Source organism: Phascolarctos cinereus, unplaced genomic scaffold, assembly GCF_003287225.1.
Source record: "Phascolarctos cinereus isolate Bilbo 61053 unplaced genomic scaffold, phaCin_HiC Scaffold_5;HRSCAF=322, whole genome shotgun sequence".
NCBI classification, from domain to species: Eukaryota; Metazoa; Chordata; class Mammalia; order Diprotodontia; family Phascolarctidae; genus Phascolarctos; species Phascolarctos cinereus.
Window position 1 is genome coordinate 376609458 of NW_027555958.1, and position 22027 is coordinate 376631484.

A 22027-nucleotide genomic window follows, 5' to 3' on the forward strand; every position below is an offset into this window, starting at 1 on the left:
TATAGGGGAGGATGGGCGGGACCACGGCACCGTGATGATTCAAATAGTCCAACAGGCGAGACGCCTCGGGCGGGTGCCGCCAATGGGTGGGAGGGTAGGGGGAGGGGTGCGGGAGACTTAGTGGGGTAGGTTGCACGGCGGCTTTGGCGCATTTTCGGCTGGTTTGATTCATCCATTTTGGAGAGACGGGGGAGCGGGGGGCTCGGCAGATCCCGGGGGCCTGGATCCAGTAGCGGCGGAGCCTGAGAAGCTAACGGCCCGGGCCTCGGCGGCCAAAGCAGCTCCGGGGGGGAGGGGCGCCCAGCGCGGGGGGGGGGGGGGGGCCTGGTCTCGGCTTCACTGGAGGTCCGGTTTCGGCTGCGAACATGTCCCGGCCCGTCAGGTGAGTGCGCAGGGAGAGGCCGTTGTGGAAGCCAGGGTGCGGCGGTGGTAGTGGGCTAGGGAAGAATAGGAGGAGAGCGGATTTGGCGGGGGCGAGTGTATATGGGAGGGTAATCTTGCGGGTTAGAGCTGGGCCGCTCTCTTGCTGCGCGCCGCCGCTTCCCTCCGGGGGCTGGCGCGCGCTTCTGCATGGGGGAGGGGCGGGGGCTAGCTGGCGCGCGGCGATGCCTGCGGGGGGGGAGGCGGCGGCGCGCACGCGCGTGCCCCGGTATCTACCCCTCCCGCCCCAGTCGCGCGCGGCGCGGGTTCTCTCTTCTGCGGCTTGGAGGGGCGGGGGCTCCCTTGCGCGAGCGAGCGTCGCCGCCGCTGCCGTGTGGGACGAATTGCTCTGAGTGCCGAGCCCTGAGGGAGGTGGGGGTGGGGGTGGGGGGTGGGGGGCGGGAGTAGGAAGCTAGCTCCCCCACCAAGCCCCACCCCCTTGGGTGGCTGCCTCGGAGCCTGGAGTGGAAGGAGAGGGCGGGAGTGTGACTGGTGGAGTCCTTTCCCGCCCCCGCCCCACGCCGGCCTTCAGCTCCCGTCGTCCGACGCCAGGCGTGGGGGGACTTCGTCGTCTTAAGCCATGTCCTCGCCGTGGGGGCGTCGCCTTGGCTTGTTCCCTTGTCCCACCTCCGAGCTTGCTCGAAGGCCGCGCCCACCGCGCGGGGGCGGGAGGGACCCAATCTGCGTTTTTCTTGTAGGCCCCCAAATGACAGTCCTGGGCGGGAGGCGCGGCCCTGGGCCGTCCCCTTAGTCTTTGACTCCTGCTTGTTGGCGGAGAGAGGCGTAGGCCGAGCTTGGCCCCGACTCCCCTCCCTCTGCTCCTCCCCTCCCCCTCCCCAGGGGTGAGCATGTGTCGGAATCGGTCCCGCCCCCTTTCCCCGAATAGCTTGGGAGCTGGTAAACTCAGTAACCCATCAGGCCCCACGCTTTCCCAGAATTTCAGCAAGTTTACTGTTCTCCAGTAGATGGTAGAATTGCCCTTTCGACCCTTGTCACTTCGTGGGGCGTGTGCCACTTTTAGAGGGGAGTGGCTTTGTCAAAACTAATGGGAGCCTGAATAGAAGAGATTGGAAATGAAAGCTTGGTCTTTAGCTGTGCTGCTGACAATTTTAAGTGAGGAACTGGTGTTTCGAGCAATGTTCTTCGTGTGGTGGGAGGGGACGGTGTCTCTCCCTGCTGCCTACCATTTTTTATTCTACATTTTATGGATAGAGGCCTTTTGCCACCCAGGTGGCAACAGGAATGGGTTTTCTTAAGACACTACCTCTCTATCATCCTATCCAAGTCATTGCTGGCCTCCCTACTCCCCAGTCGCCAAACAGCGTTTCCAAAAAGTGGTAATGTATATTTTTAGACTTTAGTATTGAATGACATTGGAGGGTGGGAGAGGAAATTAATTATATAAATTCATCAGTGCTCTTCTCTTTACTCCCTAGACCCTCCTCTCTTTCCCTCTTCCTTGATGCTGATGAGCTGTAACAGATTCCCGGTGAAGAAAACTGAAATGCAGTTCCTACCAAATTGTCTCTCCTGCCTACTATCAAATGCAAGATATTTTTGATAATCTAAATCAGTCAGTATCTTTGTTTTAGCTGGGTTATATATTTTGTTATGTCCTGGAAGCACTTACTACAGCTTCAAATGATCAGTATTTGCTTATGAATTTTAAGTTTTGTATTCCTAAGAAATTTAATTATGTTTTTAGTGACCATTTCGTATTTTTACCTGCCTGGATTTGTTCTCCCAAATTTAGATATTGGAACCAGAGCAGAACTTTATTGCTCAAGAAGTTGGATTTTGCTTCCATCACATGAGGGTAAATATACGGAGCCCAGCTTAAACATCAAATTTCTCTAGGTATAGGTGATACCTGCATCAGTTTTTCATTGTGCATTATAGAGATGTAACTGATTTTTGCCTTTTTTATTTGGCCTTAGCTGAACTTTTAACAGGCTTGTTTATGTTGTCCGTTGGATTTTTTTAGTGTGTCACCTGCAGATTTATAAATTCAAAAATCATTCAATAAAAGAAGAATTTAGAGGCTAAGGACTCATTACCTTGGGGGGGGGGTGTTGTTGTTGTTTTTCCCCCAATAAATGTCTAGAAGTTATGAGCAACAACAAACTGAGAGGTAGAGTGTTCCTTGATTTTTCTTTCCCCCCAAGAGTCTTGCCCTCACAAAGGAGTCTTTTCCTTTCAAGGTATAATTAGCCAGAGTGCAGATAGGTAAATTTAGTTTTGTTCAGCAATGAACAATATTGACAACTTTGTTCTCATTAGGTAAAAATCAATCTTTTATTATGGCCAACCCTGTGCTGCAAAACCATATAATGATGGAATTAGTGGTTTTCTCCCCTTCGTTGAAATTTTAATGGTGTTGTCACTATGGTATGCTGTAATAAATTCTGTGATTTTTGTGTCTTTCATTTAGATCTTAAGTCTTACTAATTCCTTAGCTTCTCTATTAATGTTAAATAAAGTAGTTAGAAAATCAGAAATGTAATAAAGAAGTGCTTACTCTGGCTTCCATTGAATTCAGTGATTGTTGGTAGAAAGTTGTTGTCTTGTCCGACTCTGTGTCCCCATGGGTCATGGTGTCCATGTTTTTCTTAGCAAGGATACTAAAGTGGTTTGCCATTTTCTTCTCCAGTGGAAGGCAAGCAGAGGTTAAGTGACTTGCCTAGGATCACATAGCTAGTATGTTTCTAAGGCCACATTTGAACTCAGGTCTTCCTGACTCCAGGCCCAACCCTCTATCCATAGAGCCATCTAGATGCCTCAAAGTACTTTGTTGCAGTTAACTCCTGGATGCTTGGGGGTTTTGAAAAGGAGAGAATGTCATTATAGCTTGTTAATGCTCTTAACCAATATGTTCTTTGATGCTTCTATATATCGTACATTTTTAAGAAGTCTGAGTATCTCACAAAAACTAGTATTTTAGGACCCATACTTTCATAGCTCCTAGCATAGCCCATGAACATTTTTAAGTGCCTTTTTCTTGCGTTCATTTGCAAGTTGTAGAATCTTCAGGCTCATCTAGACCAACCCTTTTATCTTACGTAAGAGGAGACTGAAGCCCAGAGAGGCTATGGAGTTGGCTTGTGGTCATAGAGCTGGTTGGTGGTAGAATTTGGATTAGAATCCAGGTTTTTCAGTCTGATCCTTTTCTCATTCTGCTTCCTAATTATCAAAGAATGTTTGTTTCAATATTTAGAAACAATTCTTTCTGTTTTAAATTCATTATCTGATTTCACCGTCACAAAAACCCTGTGAGATAGAAGTGGTATTAATCTGTTTTTAACAAATAAGGAAGCTGAGGTAGAGAAGTTCCATGATTTGTTTGGACTAGAAAAATCTTGGTCTTAGGACTCTCAATGTGGTGCTGTTTGTAATGGTGGGGCTCCTTGTTAAAGGAACACCAACCAATCTATTTGTCCTTTTCTATGTAGCACGATATCACAGGTCTGCCAGACTTGGTAGTTTCAGCTGTACCCCTTGGACCTGAGAGCTTAAGATTATAAGGGAGCTTTTACTGTGCTCTGGCTTAAATTTAAAACTTTGAAATTCAGTTTTGTGAAAAAATTTAGAAATTACTGACTTTACCATATTTTACCCTTGTTTTATATATGATTTTTAGGAAAATAATTCAAAATTTTCTTCCAATTCTTAATTGCTCCTTCAAAAGCAAGAATTTTGGTTAGGACATAATCTAAAATAAAACTCCAACATATTCTTCCTAATGCAGAAACTAGCTTTTGAAACCATCTCTGAGTGAAAGCCAAAGGAAAAAGGGAAGTTTGCTGAAGCTTGCAAATTTAAGGTACTGTAATGGAATTTATTATGTTGAACATTCACAGTAAAATGTTCTATAGGTGTTTATCTCCAGATATGAGTGACACTCTGATACTCCAGTATAGTTTTAAATCTTAGATTTATTTGAAAGATTCATACCGAAGTTATTTCATAAATGGGCAATAGATTGTTTCCTCATACTTACATTTCTGTACCCCAGCCTCACGTTATCTTTCTTTTCTTTGAAAACAACATACATACAAAAGGGAAAATGTCTTGAGCCCTATTATCATTTAAGTGCAAATTTTATTCAGGTAGGACTTGTCCAAAAAAAATTCTAGTCATTCAAGGTCATAGTCTGATGTTTAAGAAACAGGCATTTTCTCTCTTGTAATCCACTTACCCCAAAGTAATAATTTTTAAAATTTTAAATGAGCCATAGGGCAAGTTAATGTTAGAACATTTTGTAATTTCTGTGTATTGAAATGCAGTGCAAGTATGGCATGTTCAGTCTTAATTTTCTTGTTTTTTTCATTGTGAGAAGGGGAAAATAATACATTTTGAAGATAGTATTTGCAGTTTACACCGATGTCAAGTGCTAGTTAATGGGTATCTTGAGGAATTAACAGAGGTCAGCTGATATTACTTAAACTGTATTTTGATGAGCCATTATCGGTATTGAGTACATTCTTTAGACATAGGTACTGGCTCTAACACAAAATGTTTTAGGAAAACCTGGCCCATTTAATATATAAATGGCTTATTTAATTTATTCAGCTTGGTTTTTAAAATTATACTTACTGTCCTATACCCTTCTAGGCATCAGTTCCTTCAGATATAAATTGAGGACGTTGATGTAGATGGCCTTTTTTGAGTTGGTTGTATTGGGCAGCTTTAATGTTTTTATTCTTGTTTACCATGTCATACTTGTTGTTATTTAAAAAAAGTTTGGCTTGGAATTTTTTTGTTTTGAGGGAAGAGAGCCAAAAGGTTCCTAGAAGACATAGGAAAATATTAGGGAGAGAAAATCTAAGAGACATGAGGAAAATGTGCCTCACCAGAAGAAAGTAGTTAGGGTTTAAAACATTAGAATTAGTGGCTTATATTTAATGTTTGAGCTGCAAAATCTAAATAACAAATGCAATTTATATTGCATTCTTAATGTTTGCAAAAGATCATATGTTATCTCATCAAGTCCCTCAACTCTGTGAGGTGGGTGCAATAGGTAGTGTTGTCTTCATTATACAGATGGGAAAATAGAAGTCAGAGAGAGGTTAAGCGACTTGCCTGTGGTCACACAGCTAGTAAGTAGGTTGGAATTTGAGTTCAGATCTTCTTGACTTCCAAGTTCAAAATCCAGTGAGGGTACTTATAAACAATTGTAGTAAATGACAGTCTTAACATTTAAAAACATTATTCTTGATTTTTAAAAATTGCTATCTTTTGTTCTTACACCATTTTCATTCCCAACTGTATCCTTCCTTTCTCTAATGACAAAGAATAAAAAAGGTGGTGTGGTAAAACTGACATATATCGCCTAAGAAAATATGTGCCTTCCTTTATATTTTCCCCTTACTCTTCTCTCTCCCTCCAAAGAAAAGGGGGGGGGAGGGGAGGTGCATTTTTTTCATCTCTTCCTGAAATGTAAGCTTCGTTACTATATTTAGCCAATCCCCAATTAGTTGGCATCTGCTTTATTTCTGGTTCTTTGCTACTGCTAAAGTACTGCTTTTAAGTATCTTGGTCTGTATAAGACCTTACTGTCAGACTTCTTTGAGATACATACTTAGCAGTGGGTTCTAGGGTTCAGCATTTTAGTCTGTTTCTCTCAGCATGATTGCACATTTTTGCTCCTAATTTTTTAAAAATAACTCAGTTTTTTGTAATTTAACCTTTAATTTGCCAGAAAGTAGCTTTTCCAATCTCGGAGGCATCATGATAGAAGGAAAGAACAATGAACTAGGAATTCATGCTGAGTTCTAATTTCAGGTCTGCAGCTGTGACTTTGGGCAAGTCACTTCTCTGGTAAAGTGAGGTTTCCTCATTTTTTCTAATATGAGAAGTGAGGAATTTGGTTATGATTCTACACAAGAAGAAGGAAATCTATTTTATACATGAAACATTTTGGATGAAGGAATGTTTTCCCTTAATGCTAGAAGAACCAGCTGTGTCAGTTGAAGCAATTATTTTATTATAATTTTGCTTACTTTGCTATCTCTATTTTCTTTGTATTATGAATAAAAAAAATTCACTGTGTCAGTTGACGCTGCTTGGTTCTTTGAACTATTCTTAAATTCTGGTCCTGTTAACAAAATTTGGCAACCTAACAAATATAAAACACTTGATTATGTACCATAAAATAGTCATATACATGTTTAAATGATTATCTTCAAAAACTAAATAAGTAACTTTATTACTGTAGTCAAATCAACAAGTACCTACTATATGCCAGGCACTGTTTCTGAGTCCTGAGTATATAAGGAAAGGCAAAAACAATCCTTCCACTTCAAGGAGTTTATGATCTAGTAAGGGAGGCAACACACGAACAGCTGTGTACAAACGAGATATTTAGGATAAGTTGGAAAAATATCTCAGAGGGAAGACACTTGAATTAAGGGGACTGGAAAAGGCTTCTTGCAAGAATGAGTAATTTTAGTGAAGACTTCAGTGAAGCCAGGAGGTTGTAAAGAGGTAGACAGTTCCAGACTTGGGGAGAAGTCCGTGAAAATGTAGAGAGTCAGGAAATGATGTCCTTCACCTATGTTGTAGAAGTGTTGAAAGAGAGAAGACCTAATGAAAGAATCAACAGGTCTTGGCAACAGATTGAATGGGGGGCAGTGGGGGGAGGGAGGTGTATATGGTGTGTGAGAGAAACTATGCCTAGTGTAGTTTCGGAGTGTGTGATTGGGAGCATGGTTGTACCCCTGATTGTAATAGGAAATTAGGAAGAGGGAAGGGTTGGGAGGGAAGATAATGCATTCAGTTTTAGATATGACTACTGGACATCCAGTTCAGGATATCCAAGAGGCTGTAGCTTTAGGTAGAGCGACTTATTTAACAAGTATCAATTAAGCAAAGTACAGTGCTAGGCAGTGGAGATACAAGGACAAAGTAAGCAACAGTCCCTATCCCCAAGGAGCTTCCACTCTTGAGGTATGTGTTTATGCGTGACTACATACAACATGTACATATTTAAGTAAAAGAAGATAATTTGAGGAGAAGGAGAAGGCATTAACAATAAGTATCAGGAAAATGTTGGGTGGCACTTGAGCTTAACTTTTGAAAGAACCTAAGTATTCCAAGAGGTGGAGGTGGAGGAATATATTCAAGGCATGTAAGAGAGCAGCCTGTGCAAAGGCATGGGGTAGGAGTTGAAGTGGACAGGAGTAAGCCAGCCTATTTGGGCAGTAACAGGCTATGTGAAGAGGAGTGATGTGGAATAAGCACACCAAGATAGGGTTACTATACATTTCAAGCCAAGAAATGCATATTTTATCTCAGAGACTATCCCAAGCTATAGAAGCATTCTTGAGGAGGAAAATGATGCTATCTAAAAAGAATCTGAACTATACAGTGCCTCTTCTTTTACTCTTTTGGGTTCACCTTTTTATGTTTGATGCTTTTGGTATTTTATACCTCTGTCATTTGCCAATATCCCACCCTCCTTTATAGCAAAGAACAAACAGTTAAGCCAAAAACACTTACCTAAAAGTATCAGTCTCATAATTATTTTTCTTAGAACAAAGTTTAGACGTTGTACATTATCTGATATCTCATGTGTCTTAATGCTTTCATTTAGTCATTGGGTAGACTGTTCTGAGTTAGCTTTCTTACTCTTACCATCATTTCATACAAGTCTTCCCACTTTCTCTGAATTTCTTATATACTTTGGCTTCACTCTTAGAAAAATGTTCCCTTTTTATTGATAACCTTGTTTTTATATCACTTTCATTTCTGAATATAATCATTCTCTCTCATGGCTTACATCTTTAGGAATTTGATCCTCACTGCCTCATAGTTTTGTGACTATCATAATTGCATTTATGATCACCAAAAAGCCACTTGACTGCTATAGCCCCAGCAACATTCTAATGTAAACATTAGAATTCCTGAAGAGATATAGAAGTAGCATGTGAAAGAGCCACATGATGTCTGAAAAGTTTTGATTGTCTTTGATTCCAGATACTCGTCAATGCGTTTTTTTTTAATTGGGTGTACTCAGATCACCTCTTTGCTTCCAGAAGTTCATCCAAGAAACTGCAGTCATAATTAACATTTCTTTTGTACGTATTCAGGATCAAGATTTAGAGTTGGACCTTAAGAGATCATCTAGTTCAATCCTCTTTTTGGTAGTAATGACTTTATAGTGGTTAGAAGTAGGGTTGAAAGCTGCTTAACTAAATCCTTTGCTGGTTTTAATTTTACTCCTCTAAATAACCTATGATTGCGTCGGGTCTTTTCTTTGAGGAGGTAACAAATCCATTCTCATAGTGCCTAGCATATGCTAGCTATCAAATACTTAAAATTCAGTTGCAGCATTTCAAAATTAAGTTTAGTATGGCTTAAGGGAAATGATGTAAGATAAGAGAGGTTTAGGAAATGATTGTCTTAGAAATAAGCTGTATCTTATAAAAGAGGCAGTGTTTACATAGCTGTAGGAATAGCTTTTCCAAATTGATGCAGAGCTATAGGGATTGTAAACTAAACTTGAAAAATGTCAAAAACAAGTTAGTCTAAGACCATTCTTTATTTTTCCCTTCTGTTCCCCAATTTCATTTTTAGAAACTGAAAACTTTCCTTTGCTTACTTGATGTGCTTCTAAGAGCCTATGCTTCTTTTAATGATCTTGTGCATTTTTTGAATATTTTAGAATTTTTCTGACATTGTACTTTAAGCAATTAAATGTGAAAGCATCTGATATAAATGTTAAATTCACAGCATTACTTAGTACATATAATAGCCTTGGGACTTCTGTCATTCAAATTATATGGAGTTGTTATGACTTGCTTATGTTTAAAAAAGAGAAAATTGGGAGGAGAGACATTTTTGTGACATCAGTGGTCCAAGATAACAAATAGATGTACTTGCAAAGCCTAAATGCTTTGTAAATGTCATTGTTCTTTTCAGATGTGTTTTCTCTCTCACATAATTCTGATGAAATAAGATATTTGCAACTGAAGTAATTGGTGAAGGATGCATAAAAAATCCAACCAACAAGTATATCTATAATGTGTGTGTATATATGTATATAATATGCGCTGTTTGATTTCATCCTTCCTGATGCCAGGTTTGAGATTCTTCAAGAACAAAAACCTGAGAAGATGTGGGACAACTCTGAAAAGTTAGCAAGTGAAGTTGTTTTTATCCAGGACTTTTCTAATTAGGTGGTTCATGTTCAAGGTCAGTGTGTAACTGTAGTCACCCCTCTTTTATCTGACTTAATGGGGAAGAATTTCTTGAAGGTATGGAGAATCCAGGAATTGTGTGTGTGGTTTTGAGTAGATGGTTTCATATTTGTATTTAAGTATGCCATAGGTATGGCTAATGCCTTGGTAGTTTACAGCACAGATCATCACTGAATATCTTTACTGCTTGCTGCCCTCCAGGCCTTTGTTCTCTTCTTTCTCTCTTCTCCTTCCTGAAATCTAGTGTATTGGTAGGAGATGACTGCATCACTATCCCATGTATGAAAGAAATCTGAACCGGACTTTTCTTGGCTTTCATTTACTCTCCTTTAAAATGGAGGGGTCAGACTAATTATACAAAGGTTCTTTCCAGCTTAAAAATGGACTTTTCCCAACTTCTTGGTTCACATCTTCTCAAGGAAGTGGTTTTTGCCTTGAAAGGCTTTTATTTCTTGTGCTTGCAGGAATAAGGTAAGAGGGATCTGCTAGGGATTTTACGAAAGGATTTACTGGATAATTCCCATTACCAGGCAGATAAGATTTAGCTATAAGAAGATATTATGAATTAATAAAAAAGCATTTTATTAAGCCCTTGTGATGTGCCAACTACAAAGGAATATAAATTCAGGAGTAAAGACAGCCCCTGCTTTCAAGGTGTTTACGTTCTAATAGAGAGAGCCAACACATAAACTGATATAGGAGAACGGCAAAGTGGAATACTGTATTCCAAAAGATAGTGGGTGAGAAATTCTCTTGCACGTGAATTTAGTTTGTAAAGTAGAAATTATCTTTGGCTGCTGGAAATTACTGAACAGATTTAATGTTTAATGTCACTTGTCCATTTTACCACTCTGTGGTTTATTTGTTTTTTCTCAGGGGCTTTCTATATAAAAACTTAACTGGGAGTAGCTCAGAATTTATGTTTTTGGACTTTGCTAAAAATAAAATGCTATGTAGGTAAATTATTTTTCTGCTCCTTTAAAATGATTCAAGTGAATCTGAAGTAGTAGCCTTACCGAAGAAACAGATTTTTGCTAGAACAGAAGTTTTTGAATTCTTCTATCTTTTGGCCTCTACTTAGGAAATCTTTGAATATGTTATAAGAATCCCTCTCTTATTACACAGTTTGTTTTAATTTATTTCTTATGTGGTAGTCTTCATACTTAGGCTTTAACTTTTTATTCCTTAATGTTACTTCAATACTCCAATAGATCATTGATTTTGTAGATGTCCTACTGAGTGCCTCATAATGAAAGAGAGTTGGCTCAGGGCAATGCGTGCTGTGGAAGTCAAGCTCTACAAGGCTTTAAGGTACTGGGTCAAGTTTTGAGTGTGATCTGGCAGCAGACTGTCTTTCTGAGGATCAGGTTAGCTAAATACAGAGGCTCATCACCAGTAGGCTGGGTACTTAGTGATAAAAAAGTGATAAAAAGTATGATATCAAAAATCTTCCTTGATATTAAATTTTAATTAATTGACACTTTTGAAGACAGATTTGATAATTGCCAGACCCATTTCCACGAAGGGTTATAGTTTTCATTCTCCCCCCCCCATAAGATAAGAACTTCAAATATCTAGTTGAATTCATCTACCAAGAATCCTCTCTATTACCTAAAATGGCCATCTAGCCATTACCTGAAGAATCCTAATGAGAAGAAATTATTTTACACACACACACACACACACACACACACACACACACTCTTTCTCTCTCTCTCTCTCTCTCTCTCTCTCTCTCTCTCTCTCTCTCTCTCAGCAGCCCATTGTTCTATCTTTTGAATTGTTAGTAAGGCTGTCTTCAGCTTCTAGCTATTGCTACCATTTTTTTTCTTTAAATCCTAACAGGACAAATCTAATTTTTCTTCTAAATGATAGTTCAAATACTTGAAGACTGCAGTAATGCCTTTACTAAGTCTTATTTTTCTGTAGGTAAACATTCTAGTTCCTTTAATTGATTCTCTTATCGCATAGGTGTCACTCTCATGGTCAAAACAGACTAAAATGTAATTAGGGAATATTTAACAATATAAATAAAAATACAACGTAATGTTAATTTGTGGTTTTAAAAGTCCATATGTGGCTTCTGTTTGAGTTTGATACTACTGCCTTATGGCATGGTCTCAATGCCCTTTACAATCCTTGTTGCTTACTAATCAATTTCCTTCCTAAAATGTGGTACTTAGAGCTGAACCCAGTATTGTAGATTTGGTATGAGTAGGGATCAATATCTACAGTGTCCCTCTGAAAGGAGCCCTAAGACCCCATTAGCTTATTTGGCTATCACATTACTATTGATTTATTAAAATCTTCTTAACCCCAGATCTTTTTCAGATGAACTCCTGTCCTCCCTTTTGCCTCCATTTTGTACTTGAAAAGTTTTATTTTTTAATCCAAATATAAGAATTTATATATCCTTAATCTTTTAACATTTGGCCTAAAGTTTTAAATTGCCATTTAGAATTTTCTAATTGCCCATCTAGCTTTGTGTCATCTACAAATTTGATAAGCATGCATTGATATTATTTTTTTAACAGTCCAGGTTTAAGAGAGACTCCATTAGAGACCACTTTCCAATGCCAGCCCATCAGTGACTATTCTTTGGTTGTTAAGCCAATTCTGAATCTATGTAAATGGATCAACTAGCCAATATCTTTCCATTTTATCCATATGAATAGCCTGAGAAATTTTGTCAGATGCTTTGCTAAAATCTAAGTAAATTACGTCTTCAGATCTCTCTGAACTATAATTAGTCCTCTAATAATGATGCAGTAGAAAGAATACTGGCTTTTGAGTCAGAGAACCCGAATCACTGTGTTTAATCTTGGACAAGTAACTTCACCTCTTAAGGCCTCAGTTTCCTTATTTGTAGAATGAAGGGCTTGGACTGAATGGCCTCTCAGGGTCCCATTCACTTCTAAATCTATGATCCTGTTTTGTTGGGTTTTTGTTTTGTTACTGTTATTGTTTTGGGGTTGGGGTTTTTTTTTTAAGTTCTAGCATGACCTGTTATTTCTTCCTCTTTCCCCATTAAAACATTTTTATGAGGTAAAACCTAAGAGTTGCTTTAATTTGCATTTATCTACTACATTTAGATAATTCTTTCATAGGTTGCTTTTTTTGGGGGAGCTGGGAAATGGACAATTGTTTGTCTCTTTTGAGTGCTTACTTGTTTAGGAATGGCTTTTGTTGTGTTATATATTTGCTAGAAAGTATTCTCCACAGTTAACTGCTTCTCGTTTCTAGTATTGACTTTTGTTAATGTAAAAGCTTCTTCCTTTTAAGTAATTAAAACTTTCCATTTTATGTAATCACTACTATCCTTTGCTCTTCACAATAATTTTTCCTATAGCCAGAGTTGTAGAAGTTACCCTTTTTTCCATTCTTTTTTTTTTCCCAGTGATGTGACCTGTTAGGTCACTATCTAGGTCTTATACCATTTGTAACTTATTTGTGGTATGTGGAATAAGATGCTGGTCTGAATCCAAGGTCCCTTAGTCTGCTTTCTGGTTTTCCTATCATTCTTGAAACACTAGGTTACCATACCTAATTAGTTTGATCAATGGTGAGTATATATTTCACAGGATCATAAAGATTCAGACCCAGAGAGTACCTTGGATGTTGGCTGATCCAGTCGCTTCATTTTACCATTAAGTGACCCTAGTCCAGAAAGAGTAAATAACCTGTCCACTGTCACACAGCTAATAAATAAAACAGCAGATCTCAGAGCCAGTATTTTGAACCTAGATCTTCTAATTCAAAATCCCCCACTCTTTTACCTGATTTAATGATAGATATTAATACTTGATGTTTGTTATCAGTTGTATGTTTCAAGACTAAATACAATTGTTTATCCCCCAATTTTCATAAAAATACTTTCGATAGCAAAAGCACTTTGAGCTGCTATGTACATGAATGAAACTGGGTTAGTTTTGGTATAGTTTACAAGTAATCTTTCCTGTAAGGTGTCATATCATTTTCAATACAAAATAAATGAATTGGAATGCATATATTAGAAAAAAAAATTTTTTAAGTGTTTTGATGCATTACATGGACACAGCTTATCGTATTTAGAGCAGACTATTTGGTTCATACATCATGTAAAATTGAAGTTGCTTATTTTTTTAATCAACAAAATCTGAATTTCCCTTCCCACCTCCTCCTCCCATGTTGTAAAAGAAAGAAAAAAATAAAACTCCTATTATAAACATGTAGTCATTCAAAACATTTCCCCCATTGGCCATGTACCCTAAAACATCAATCTATACTCCAAATCTATCACCTTTTTTTGGCTAGGGGAGGAGGGGTGGCGCTAGGCAATTGGGGTTAAGTGACTTGCCCAGGGTCACACAGCTAGTAAGTGTTATGTGTCTAGGCCAGATTTGAACTCAGGTCCTCCTGAATCCAGGGCTGGTGCTCTATCTACTGCTCCACCTAGCTGCCCATCTATCACCTTTTTCTCTGACGGTAGATAGCATGTTTATCTGAAATCATGATTGCATATTGACATTAGTCAGTTTTAAAATAAATTCTTTTCAAAACTTTTTGTTTTTATAATAATGTTGCTATTGTATTGGAATTTAAAGTTCTTTATAACATGGGGCAAAATGTTATAAAGGGCTTTAGATTCCAAACAGAAAATTTTATATTTGATCTTAGAGGTGGAGGTGATAGGGAGTGAAATAAGCAGAACTTGAAGAACAATTAATAAAATAGCAGCATTATTATAAAGACAGAAAACTTTGAAAAAATTAATTTTAAAACTGATCCATGTCAATATGCACAGTTCAATAACTATTTGAGCATAGTTCCAAATTGCTTTCAAACTGGCTAGATTAGTTCACAGTTCCACCAACAGTGTGCCTTACTTAATGTATCTGTTTCCCCTTTGCATTTGTTATTTTCCCCTTTTTGTCAGCTTTACTGTGTGCGATAGAACCTCAGGATTGTTTTAATTTACATTTTTCTAGTTATTAGTGATTGAGAGGTGGTTGTTTTCCCCATATAGTTCTTGATAATCAGCTAAGATTTCTTCTGAAAAGTATCTGTTCATATTCTTTTGACTGTTTATCAATTGGGGAATGACTCTTTTGAATGAGTTCCCTATTTTAGAGGTGTCAAACATGAAACCACATGCTGCTTAAAACATTCCTAATGTGACCTGAACCAAACTAAAATGTAATTGGGAAGTAGTCAACAAAATAAAAATATTACATTCTAAAATTACATCACTGTGCAGCCCACAAGAGATCCTTGTTAATCCATTTGGATTAATAGACCTTAACAAAAATTGCTAACCACTGCTCTATAAATCTTATAAATGAGGCATTTATCGGAGAAACTTGCTGCACAGATTTCTTACCCCTCCCTTACTTATCTTCTTCTATGAGATCCCTTATAATTCCAAAATTATGACTGTGACGGTTTTAAAGGCTCAGTTCCTTAACTTTGCATCTTGTTTCTATACCTTTTTTTATTTAAAACTTGGTTTTGTGTGAGAATAAAAAGAATGTCTTCTTTTCTATACAGATTTTTTGTTTTTTAATCATATGTGCACCTGCTATAAAAACCAGCATTCTTCTGGATGAGATTTTGAGAAATACCATTAGAGGGGCAGCTAGGTGGTGCAGTGGATGGAGGACTGGCACTGAAGTCAGGAGAACCTGAGTTCAAATCCTGTCTCAGACTGGACACTTGACACTTATTAGCTGTGTGACCCTTGGCAAGTAATTTAACCCCAATTGTCTCACCGAAAAAAAATAATAAAGTAGAGAAATACCATTAGAGTTCATCTTACTAGTCCTAGTCCAGGGAATTGGGATATACTTTATGAAAACATCTTTTTAAAAATTTTTAGTGGCCATACTTTTAATTTGATTTTCTTTGTATCGTCATGCTTATAGGCTAGGTAAGTTTATTTTTTTTTATTTTTTTTTGTTCTTTTAAAAAAAAACTTTATTAGTTTATTTTGATTTATCAACAATCACTTCCATATGCTTTTGAGTTGAAAATTTTTCTCACCCTCACCCTCCCCAGGATGGCGCACAATCTGATATAGGCTGTACATTTACATACCCATGAAACATATTTTCACATTAGTGAAGTTGTAAGTAAAAATTAAAACCAATAGGAGGAACTATCAGAAAGATGAAACAAAACTCAACAGAAGGTAAAAATAAGTGATAGTGATTCGACTTCCATAGTTCTTTCTTTGGATGTGGACAGCATTTTCTATCCTGAGGCCTCTGGAGGTGTCTTAGATCCTTGTAATGCTGGGAAGGGTTAAGTTTAACAATATTAGTCATTGCATAACGTGGCTGTTATTGTGTACAGAGTCCTCTTGGTTCTGCTCACTTCACTCAGCATCAGACCATGTAAGTCCAGGTTTTTCTGAAGTCAGCCTTTTTCATCATTTCTTATAGCACAATAGTATTCCATTACATTCATGTACCACAGCTTGCTTAGCCATTCCCTAATTGATGGGCATCCTCTCAATTTCCAATTCTTTGCCACCACAAAAAGAGCTGCTATGAATATCTTTGTACATGTGGGTCCTTTTCCCATTTGTTTGATCTCTTTGGGATATAGCCCTAGAAGTGCTATTGCTGGATCAAAGGGTGTGCACATTTTTGTAGCCCTTTGGGCATAGTTCCAAATTGTTCTCCAAAATGGTTGGATCATTTCACAACTCCATCAACAATGTATTAGTGTTTCAGTTTTCCCACATCTTCTCCAACATTTCATTTTCCTCTTTTGTCATGTTGGCCAATCTGATAGGTGTGATGTGGTACCTCAGAGTTGTTTTGATTTGCATTTGTCTAATCAATAACGATTTAGAGCATTTTTTCATATGACTATAGATGGCTTTAATTTCTTCATCTGAGAACTGTCTGTTCATATCCTTTGACCATTTATTAATTGGGGAATGGCTTGTGTTCTTATAAATTTGTCTGAATTCTCTATATATTTTAGAAATGAGGCCTTTATCAGAGAGACTGATTGTAAAAATTCTTTGCCAATTTTCTACCTTCCTTCTAATCTTAGTTGCATTGGCTTTGTGCAAAAACTTTTCAATTTAATGTAATCAAAATTATCCATTTTGCTTTTCATAATGTTGTCTATCTCCTGTTTGGTCATGAATTCTTCTGTTCTCCATAGATCTGATAGGTAAACTGTGTTCCTCGTTTTCCCAGTTTACTTATGGTATCAGCCTTTATATCTAAGTCATGAGACCATTTTGACTTTATTTTGGTATATGGTGTGAGATTTGGGTCTATGCCTAGTTTCTGCCATACTCTTTTCCAGTTTTCCCAGCAGTTTTTTTCAGAGAGTGGGCTCTTATCCCAGAAGCTGGGGTCTTTGGGTTTATCAAATAATAGACTACTATAGTCATTGACTACTGTGTCTTGCATATTTAACCTATTCCACTGATCCACCTCCCTATTTCTTTAGCTAGGTAAATTTAAATGCCTCTTGTGGGTAGAGAAACATGGTCTTAGTTGGAATTCTGGAGCAGAGCCACTATTAACTTTTATGCTTCTCTTTGATGATTTCATCCTTCAGAAGATAGGAAACCAAAGAGGGGAAATTCTGTACTTAGTCAGATTTTCACTAACGAAGAGAAACTCATTGCTGGGATGGGAATCATAGGAATGTTTGGGAAAGGTGATCACTTCTTCCTAGAGTTTCTGAAAAGGAGAGGAAAGCCAGGTGATATTCTGATATGCACACCAGATTTGAACAAACCAGGTTTGAGAGGATCCAGAAGAAAGATACGTAGGATCTGTCCTATGGGCTAAAATTCTACAGGACAACTAACACAACACAGAGGTAGGGGGCAATACAAGTAGTTTGAGTTAGCAGGGTGATTTGGCAAGAGAATTATAATTTTCGGGAATAAAGAGATTATAACCCCGCTTTATGTACTAGCCAAACCTCAATGAAATATTGTGTTGAGTTTGGAAAATTACATTGATAAGGCTACAGAATGACCTGAGAGGGGCAACCAGGATGGTGAAGGATTTTGAGTTCGTGATATATATGGGTCAGTTAAAAATTTGGAGTTTTTTTTCCTTCATTTTTTTTCCTCAATTATATGTAAAAACAATTTTTTAAATTTGTTTTTAAGATAATTGAGTTCCAGATTCCTTCCTCCCTCCTTGAGAAGGCAGGCAGTTTTGTATAGATTGTACATGTACAGTCACACAAAACATATTTCCATATTACAAAAGAAAACAGATTCCAAAAAAAAACTTAAGAAAAAATAAAATTAAAAAGGTATACTTCAATCTGCATTCAGATTCTATCAGTTCTTCCTCTTGAGATGGATATCATTTTTCATCATAAGTCCTTTGGAATTGTGTTGGATCATTGTATTGTTGAGAATAGCTAAATCATTTACAGTTATCATACAATATTGGTGTTACTGTATACAGTGTTCTCTTGGTTCTGCTGACTTCACTTTGCATCAGTTCATATAAGTCTTTCCATCCTGTTCATCATTGCTTATATAGCACTCCAGTTCAAACATATCCCACACCTTGTTCAGGCATTCCCCAGTTGATGAACATCCCCTCAGTTTCCAGTTGTTTGCCACCACAAAAAGAGCTGCTATAAATTACATACCACATGTAACAGACTGAGGGGGCAGCTAGGTGGCACAGTGGAAAGAGAACTGGCCCTGGAGTCAGGAGGACCTGAGTTCAGATATGGCCCCAAACATATTTACTAGCTGTGTGACTCTGGGCAAGTCATTTAACCCCAATTGCCTCACCTGAAAACAAACAAAAAAGGTAGACTGAGGCATAATAAATGTTCCAAGCATAATAAATTTATTAGTAAAGTACAAATTTACCAGTAAATAAGATCTCAGCTTCCTTAGCAAAGTTAAGACCTCAAATGAGCTCTTGTAGTTTTTGGAAGTACAAAACAGAGAACAGGATTTCATAGGCAGGGAACAAGTTATAATTGGTTAAAAGAACTCAACATCATGCCTAGCTAAATCACCATGATCAGTTAAGCAAGCTGAGGTATGGGGGACAAGATGATTAGTTTGAAATTGGGAATGAGGGGCAGCTAGGTGATGCAGTGGATAGAATTCTGGCCTTAGAGTCAGGAGGACCTGAGTTCAAATGTGGCCTCAGACATTTGACACAGACACTGTGTGACCCTGGACAAGTCACTTAACCCCAATTGCCTAAATAAAACAAACAAACAAAAAAAGAAATTGGAACCAGAGGCTATCAACAACCCCCTCCTTTCCTCCTGTGATCAAGAAATGGTCAGTGTTTTGAGTATACCTGCAAAGTCAGAGATAATGTACCAGACTGTTTTGGATAATAAACCAGACATCCTTGAAAGATAGGCCAGTGGTGTAAAGACTGTCTGGTCTTCATCCACTTCCCTCAGTGGTAACAGATTTCCTTGAGAGCAGTGATTAGCAAGAGAACTGGATTTCTAAACTTAACTCATTACAGGCCAACTGAACTTCTGAATTAAGTTAAGAGACAAAGAACCATGACTTAGGCAGTAACAGAACATTCTGAATTTTCTCCCCTTCCTTCCACCCTCACCAAGACAGTATACAATCAGATATAAGCTGTACATGTATAGTCATATTAAACGTGTTTCCACATTACTCATGTTGTAAAAAAAAATTAGAATCAGAGGGAAAAACCACAGGAAAGAAGAAACTCACCCTCCAACCCCCCCCCAAAAAAAAAGTATGCTTTGATTTGCATTTGGACTCCATAGTTCTTTCTCTGGATGTGGATAACATATTTACTAGCTGTGTGACTCTGGGCAAGTCATTTAATTGGAATTTAGGATCAATTTTGAAAAGACACAGAATCAATCTGATCATTTCACACAACAGTTTCAGCCATTTACCAAATGATGGATATCCTCTCAGTTTCTAGTTCTTTATCACCAGAACTGCTATAAATATTTTATACATATAGGTCCTTTTCCTTTTTCTTTGATCTCTTTAGGATACAGACCTAGTAGTGGGTATTGCTGGCTCAAAAGGTATGCACAGTTTTATAGCCCTTTGGGTATAGTTCCAAATTGTTCTCCAGAATGCTTGTATGAGTTCACAACTCTACTAACAGTGCATGTGTCCCAGTTTTTCTACATCCCCTCCGTAATCTGTCATTTTCCTTTTCTTTCATATTAGCTGATCTGATAGGTGTGAGGTGGTACCTCAGAGTTGTTTTAATTTGCATTTCTCTAATGTGGAGTTTAAAATTGTCCAACCTACAATAAAAGAAACTGAGACAGAGCTCTGAGCCAGTGGCACTTGATTAAAGGGGCCATAGTGCCCTCTAATGAAGTGGACCTCAGATCTTCCTCATGATCTGAGATGCCCCTGATACCCTAGGACCTTGTTTTCATAAGATTTGATACCCAAATATGCAAAAGAGGCATGATAAAACACAAAATCTCATTGGTTGATAGACTTTGCTCTTGGACAAGTCATCTCTGGTAACCAAGTGGTCATAAGATGGTCACCTGCTCATGTTGGGCAGGAGACAGGTGATCCTGAGGTACAAAAGTAAGTTGGAGAACGTTCCAAAGAAGGAAGGTCATCCCACTCATGCTGGGTTTGGACATGGAATTTGAGTAAAACAGGATGGAGTTATCTTTGTCAGCATTCTTGTGGGTTGAGCAAGAGTTTCCATGCTCTCCTAATTTGATTACATCTAAGTCATGTGTCCATTTTGAACTTAACCTTGGTATACAGTGTGAGATGTTGGTCTATACCTAGTTTCTGCCAAATTGCTTTCCAGTTTTCCCGGCAATTTTTGTCAAGTAATGAGTTCTTTTCTCCAAAACTTGAATCTTTGCATTTGTCAAATATTAGATTACTGTGGTCATTTACTACATGTGTGCCTAATCTATTTCAACTGATCCCGTGCTCTATTTCTTAGTACCAGATTGTTTTGATGATTACCAGTTTGTAATACAGTTTAAGATCTGGTAGTACTAGGCCACTTTCCTTCACTTCTTTTTTTTTATTGAATCCTTTGATGTTCTTGACTTTCTGTCCTTCTAGATGAATTTTACTACATTTTTCTAGCTCTGTAAAATAATTTTTTGATACTTTGTATGGCACTGAATAAGTAAATTAATTTAGACTTGTCATTGTTATTATATTGGCTCAGCCAGTGAAAATTAATAATTTACCAGGTTTAGATCTGACTTTATTTGTGCAGGAAACTTTTGTGTGGAAAAATGTTACATTGTTCCTGGGTTTGTCTTGGCAGGTAGACTCCCAAGTATTTTACATTGTTTGCAGTTATTTTAAATGGAATTTCTCTTTCTATTTCTTGCTGCTGGATTTTGTTGGTAATATATAGAAGTGCTGATTTATGTGGGTTTATTTTGTTTCCTCACTGTCTATTTTTATTCCTTCAGTTTCATTTTCTTGTCTTATTGCTGTAGCTAGGTGATAATGGGCATCCTTGCTTTACCCCTGCTCTAATTAGGCTTCTAGCTTATCCAAGATTGGGGGTTTTAGTTTGTAGAAGAAATGACTTCAGGAAACAAAATAGTTGGCTTCAGATAGTTGAAGGGCTATCACGTGGAGGAAAGGTTTGAATTTTTTTCTCCTTGGCCCTAGAACACAGAATCAGGAATGTTTTGATGGAAATGAGTGGAAATTGCAGAGGCAAATTTAGGCATAATGTCAGGAAAAGCTTCCTCACAGTAAGAACCATCCCAAAGTGGGAATGAGCTGCCTTGGGAAGGTGGTAGGTTTTCCTTTGTTAGAGGTCTTTAAGTAAAGTTTGGATGAGCACTTGTGGGGGCTCCATTTTAACAAATATTCATAATCAAATGAAACTAATTCCCATGTTGCCCTATGTCCAAAAACGCATTTCATTCTGCATTTCAAGTCCACCCCTCTCTGGCAGGAGGTAGCTATCATGTTTTCCTCTTTAGTCCTCTGGACTATATTTTATCATTTCGTCGTTCAGATTTCTAGTTTCTCAAAGTTCATTTTTTTCCCTGTAATGTCATATAAATTATTTTCCTAGTTCTGCTTACTTTACTTGGCATCAGTTTACATGCCTTTCCAGCTTCCTCTGAAATGATACTTTTTTCTTTTTCATTTTTTTAGAGCATAATAATATTCCATTACATTCATATACTATATTTGTTTAGCTCTTCCCCAGCATGCAAGGACCTCCTTGGTTTCCAGATTTTGCTGCTGTGAAAAGAGCTGCTGAAAATATTTTTGTACTTGTTCGGGGATTCTTTTAGGTATGAGTTGGAATATGTGGCTGCTGAGGTCCTTTTCATCTCTGAAATACTATGATTTACTCTGTAGTTTACATTTTGCCTACTAGAATAATAGGCAAACAGAACAATTCATTAACCACAGTTATGTTCAGTTAGTTGTCTTTAAAGGTTTT

At 38.0% G+C, this 22027-nt stretch overlaps 1 protein-coding gene and 1 long non-coding RNA gene across 3 annotated transcripts in view; both read left to right on the forward strand.

Annotated features, from left to right (window-relative positions):
- Nucleotides 1–276: 276 nt before the first annotated feature.
- Nucleotides 277–22027, forward strand: part of NUCKS1 (nuclear casein kinase and cyclin dependent kinase substrate 1) — a 41447-nt gene continuing 19696 nt past the window's right edge. For both annotated transcript variants that reach the window (XM_021002937.2, XM_078156373.1), the window contains exon 1: nucleotides 277–382. In XM_021002937.2, coding sequence (XP_020858596.1) covers nucleotides 366–382 — 17 coding nt within the window. In that variant the 5' untranslated portion in view covers nucleotides 277–365. The remainder of the gene's footprint in view (nucleotides 383–22027) is intronic.
- LOC110219542 (uncharacterized) lies at nucleotides 826–5854 on the forward strand. The gene is made up of 3 exons (XR_013487319.1): nucleotides 826–1993; nucleotides 2174–2236; nucleotides 4166–5854. It is a non-coding gene; the product is annotated as an uncharacterized LOC110219542 (long non-coding RNA).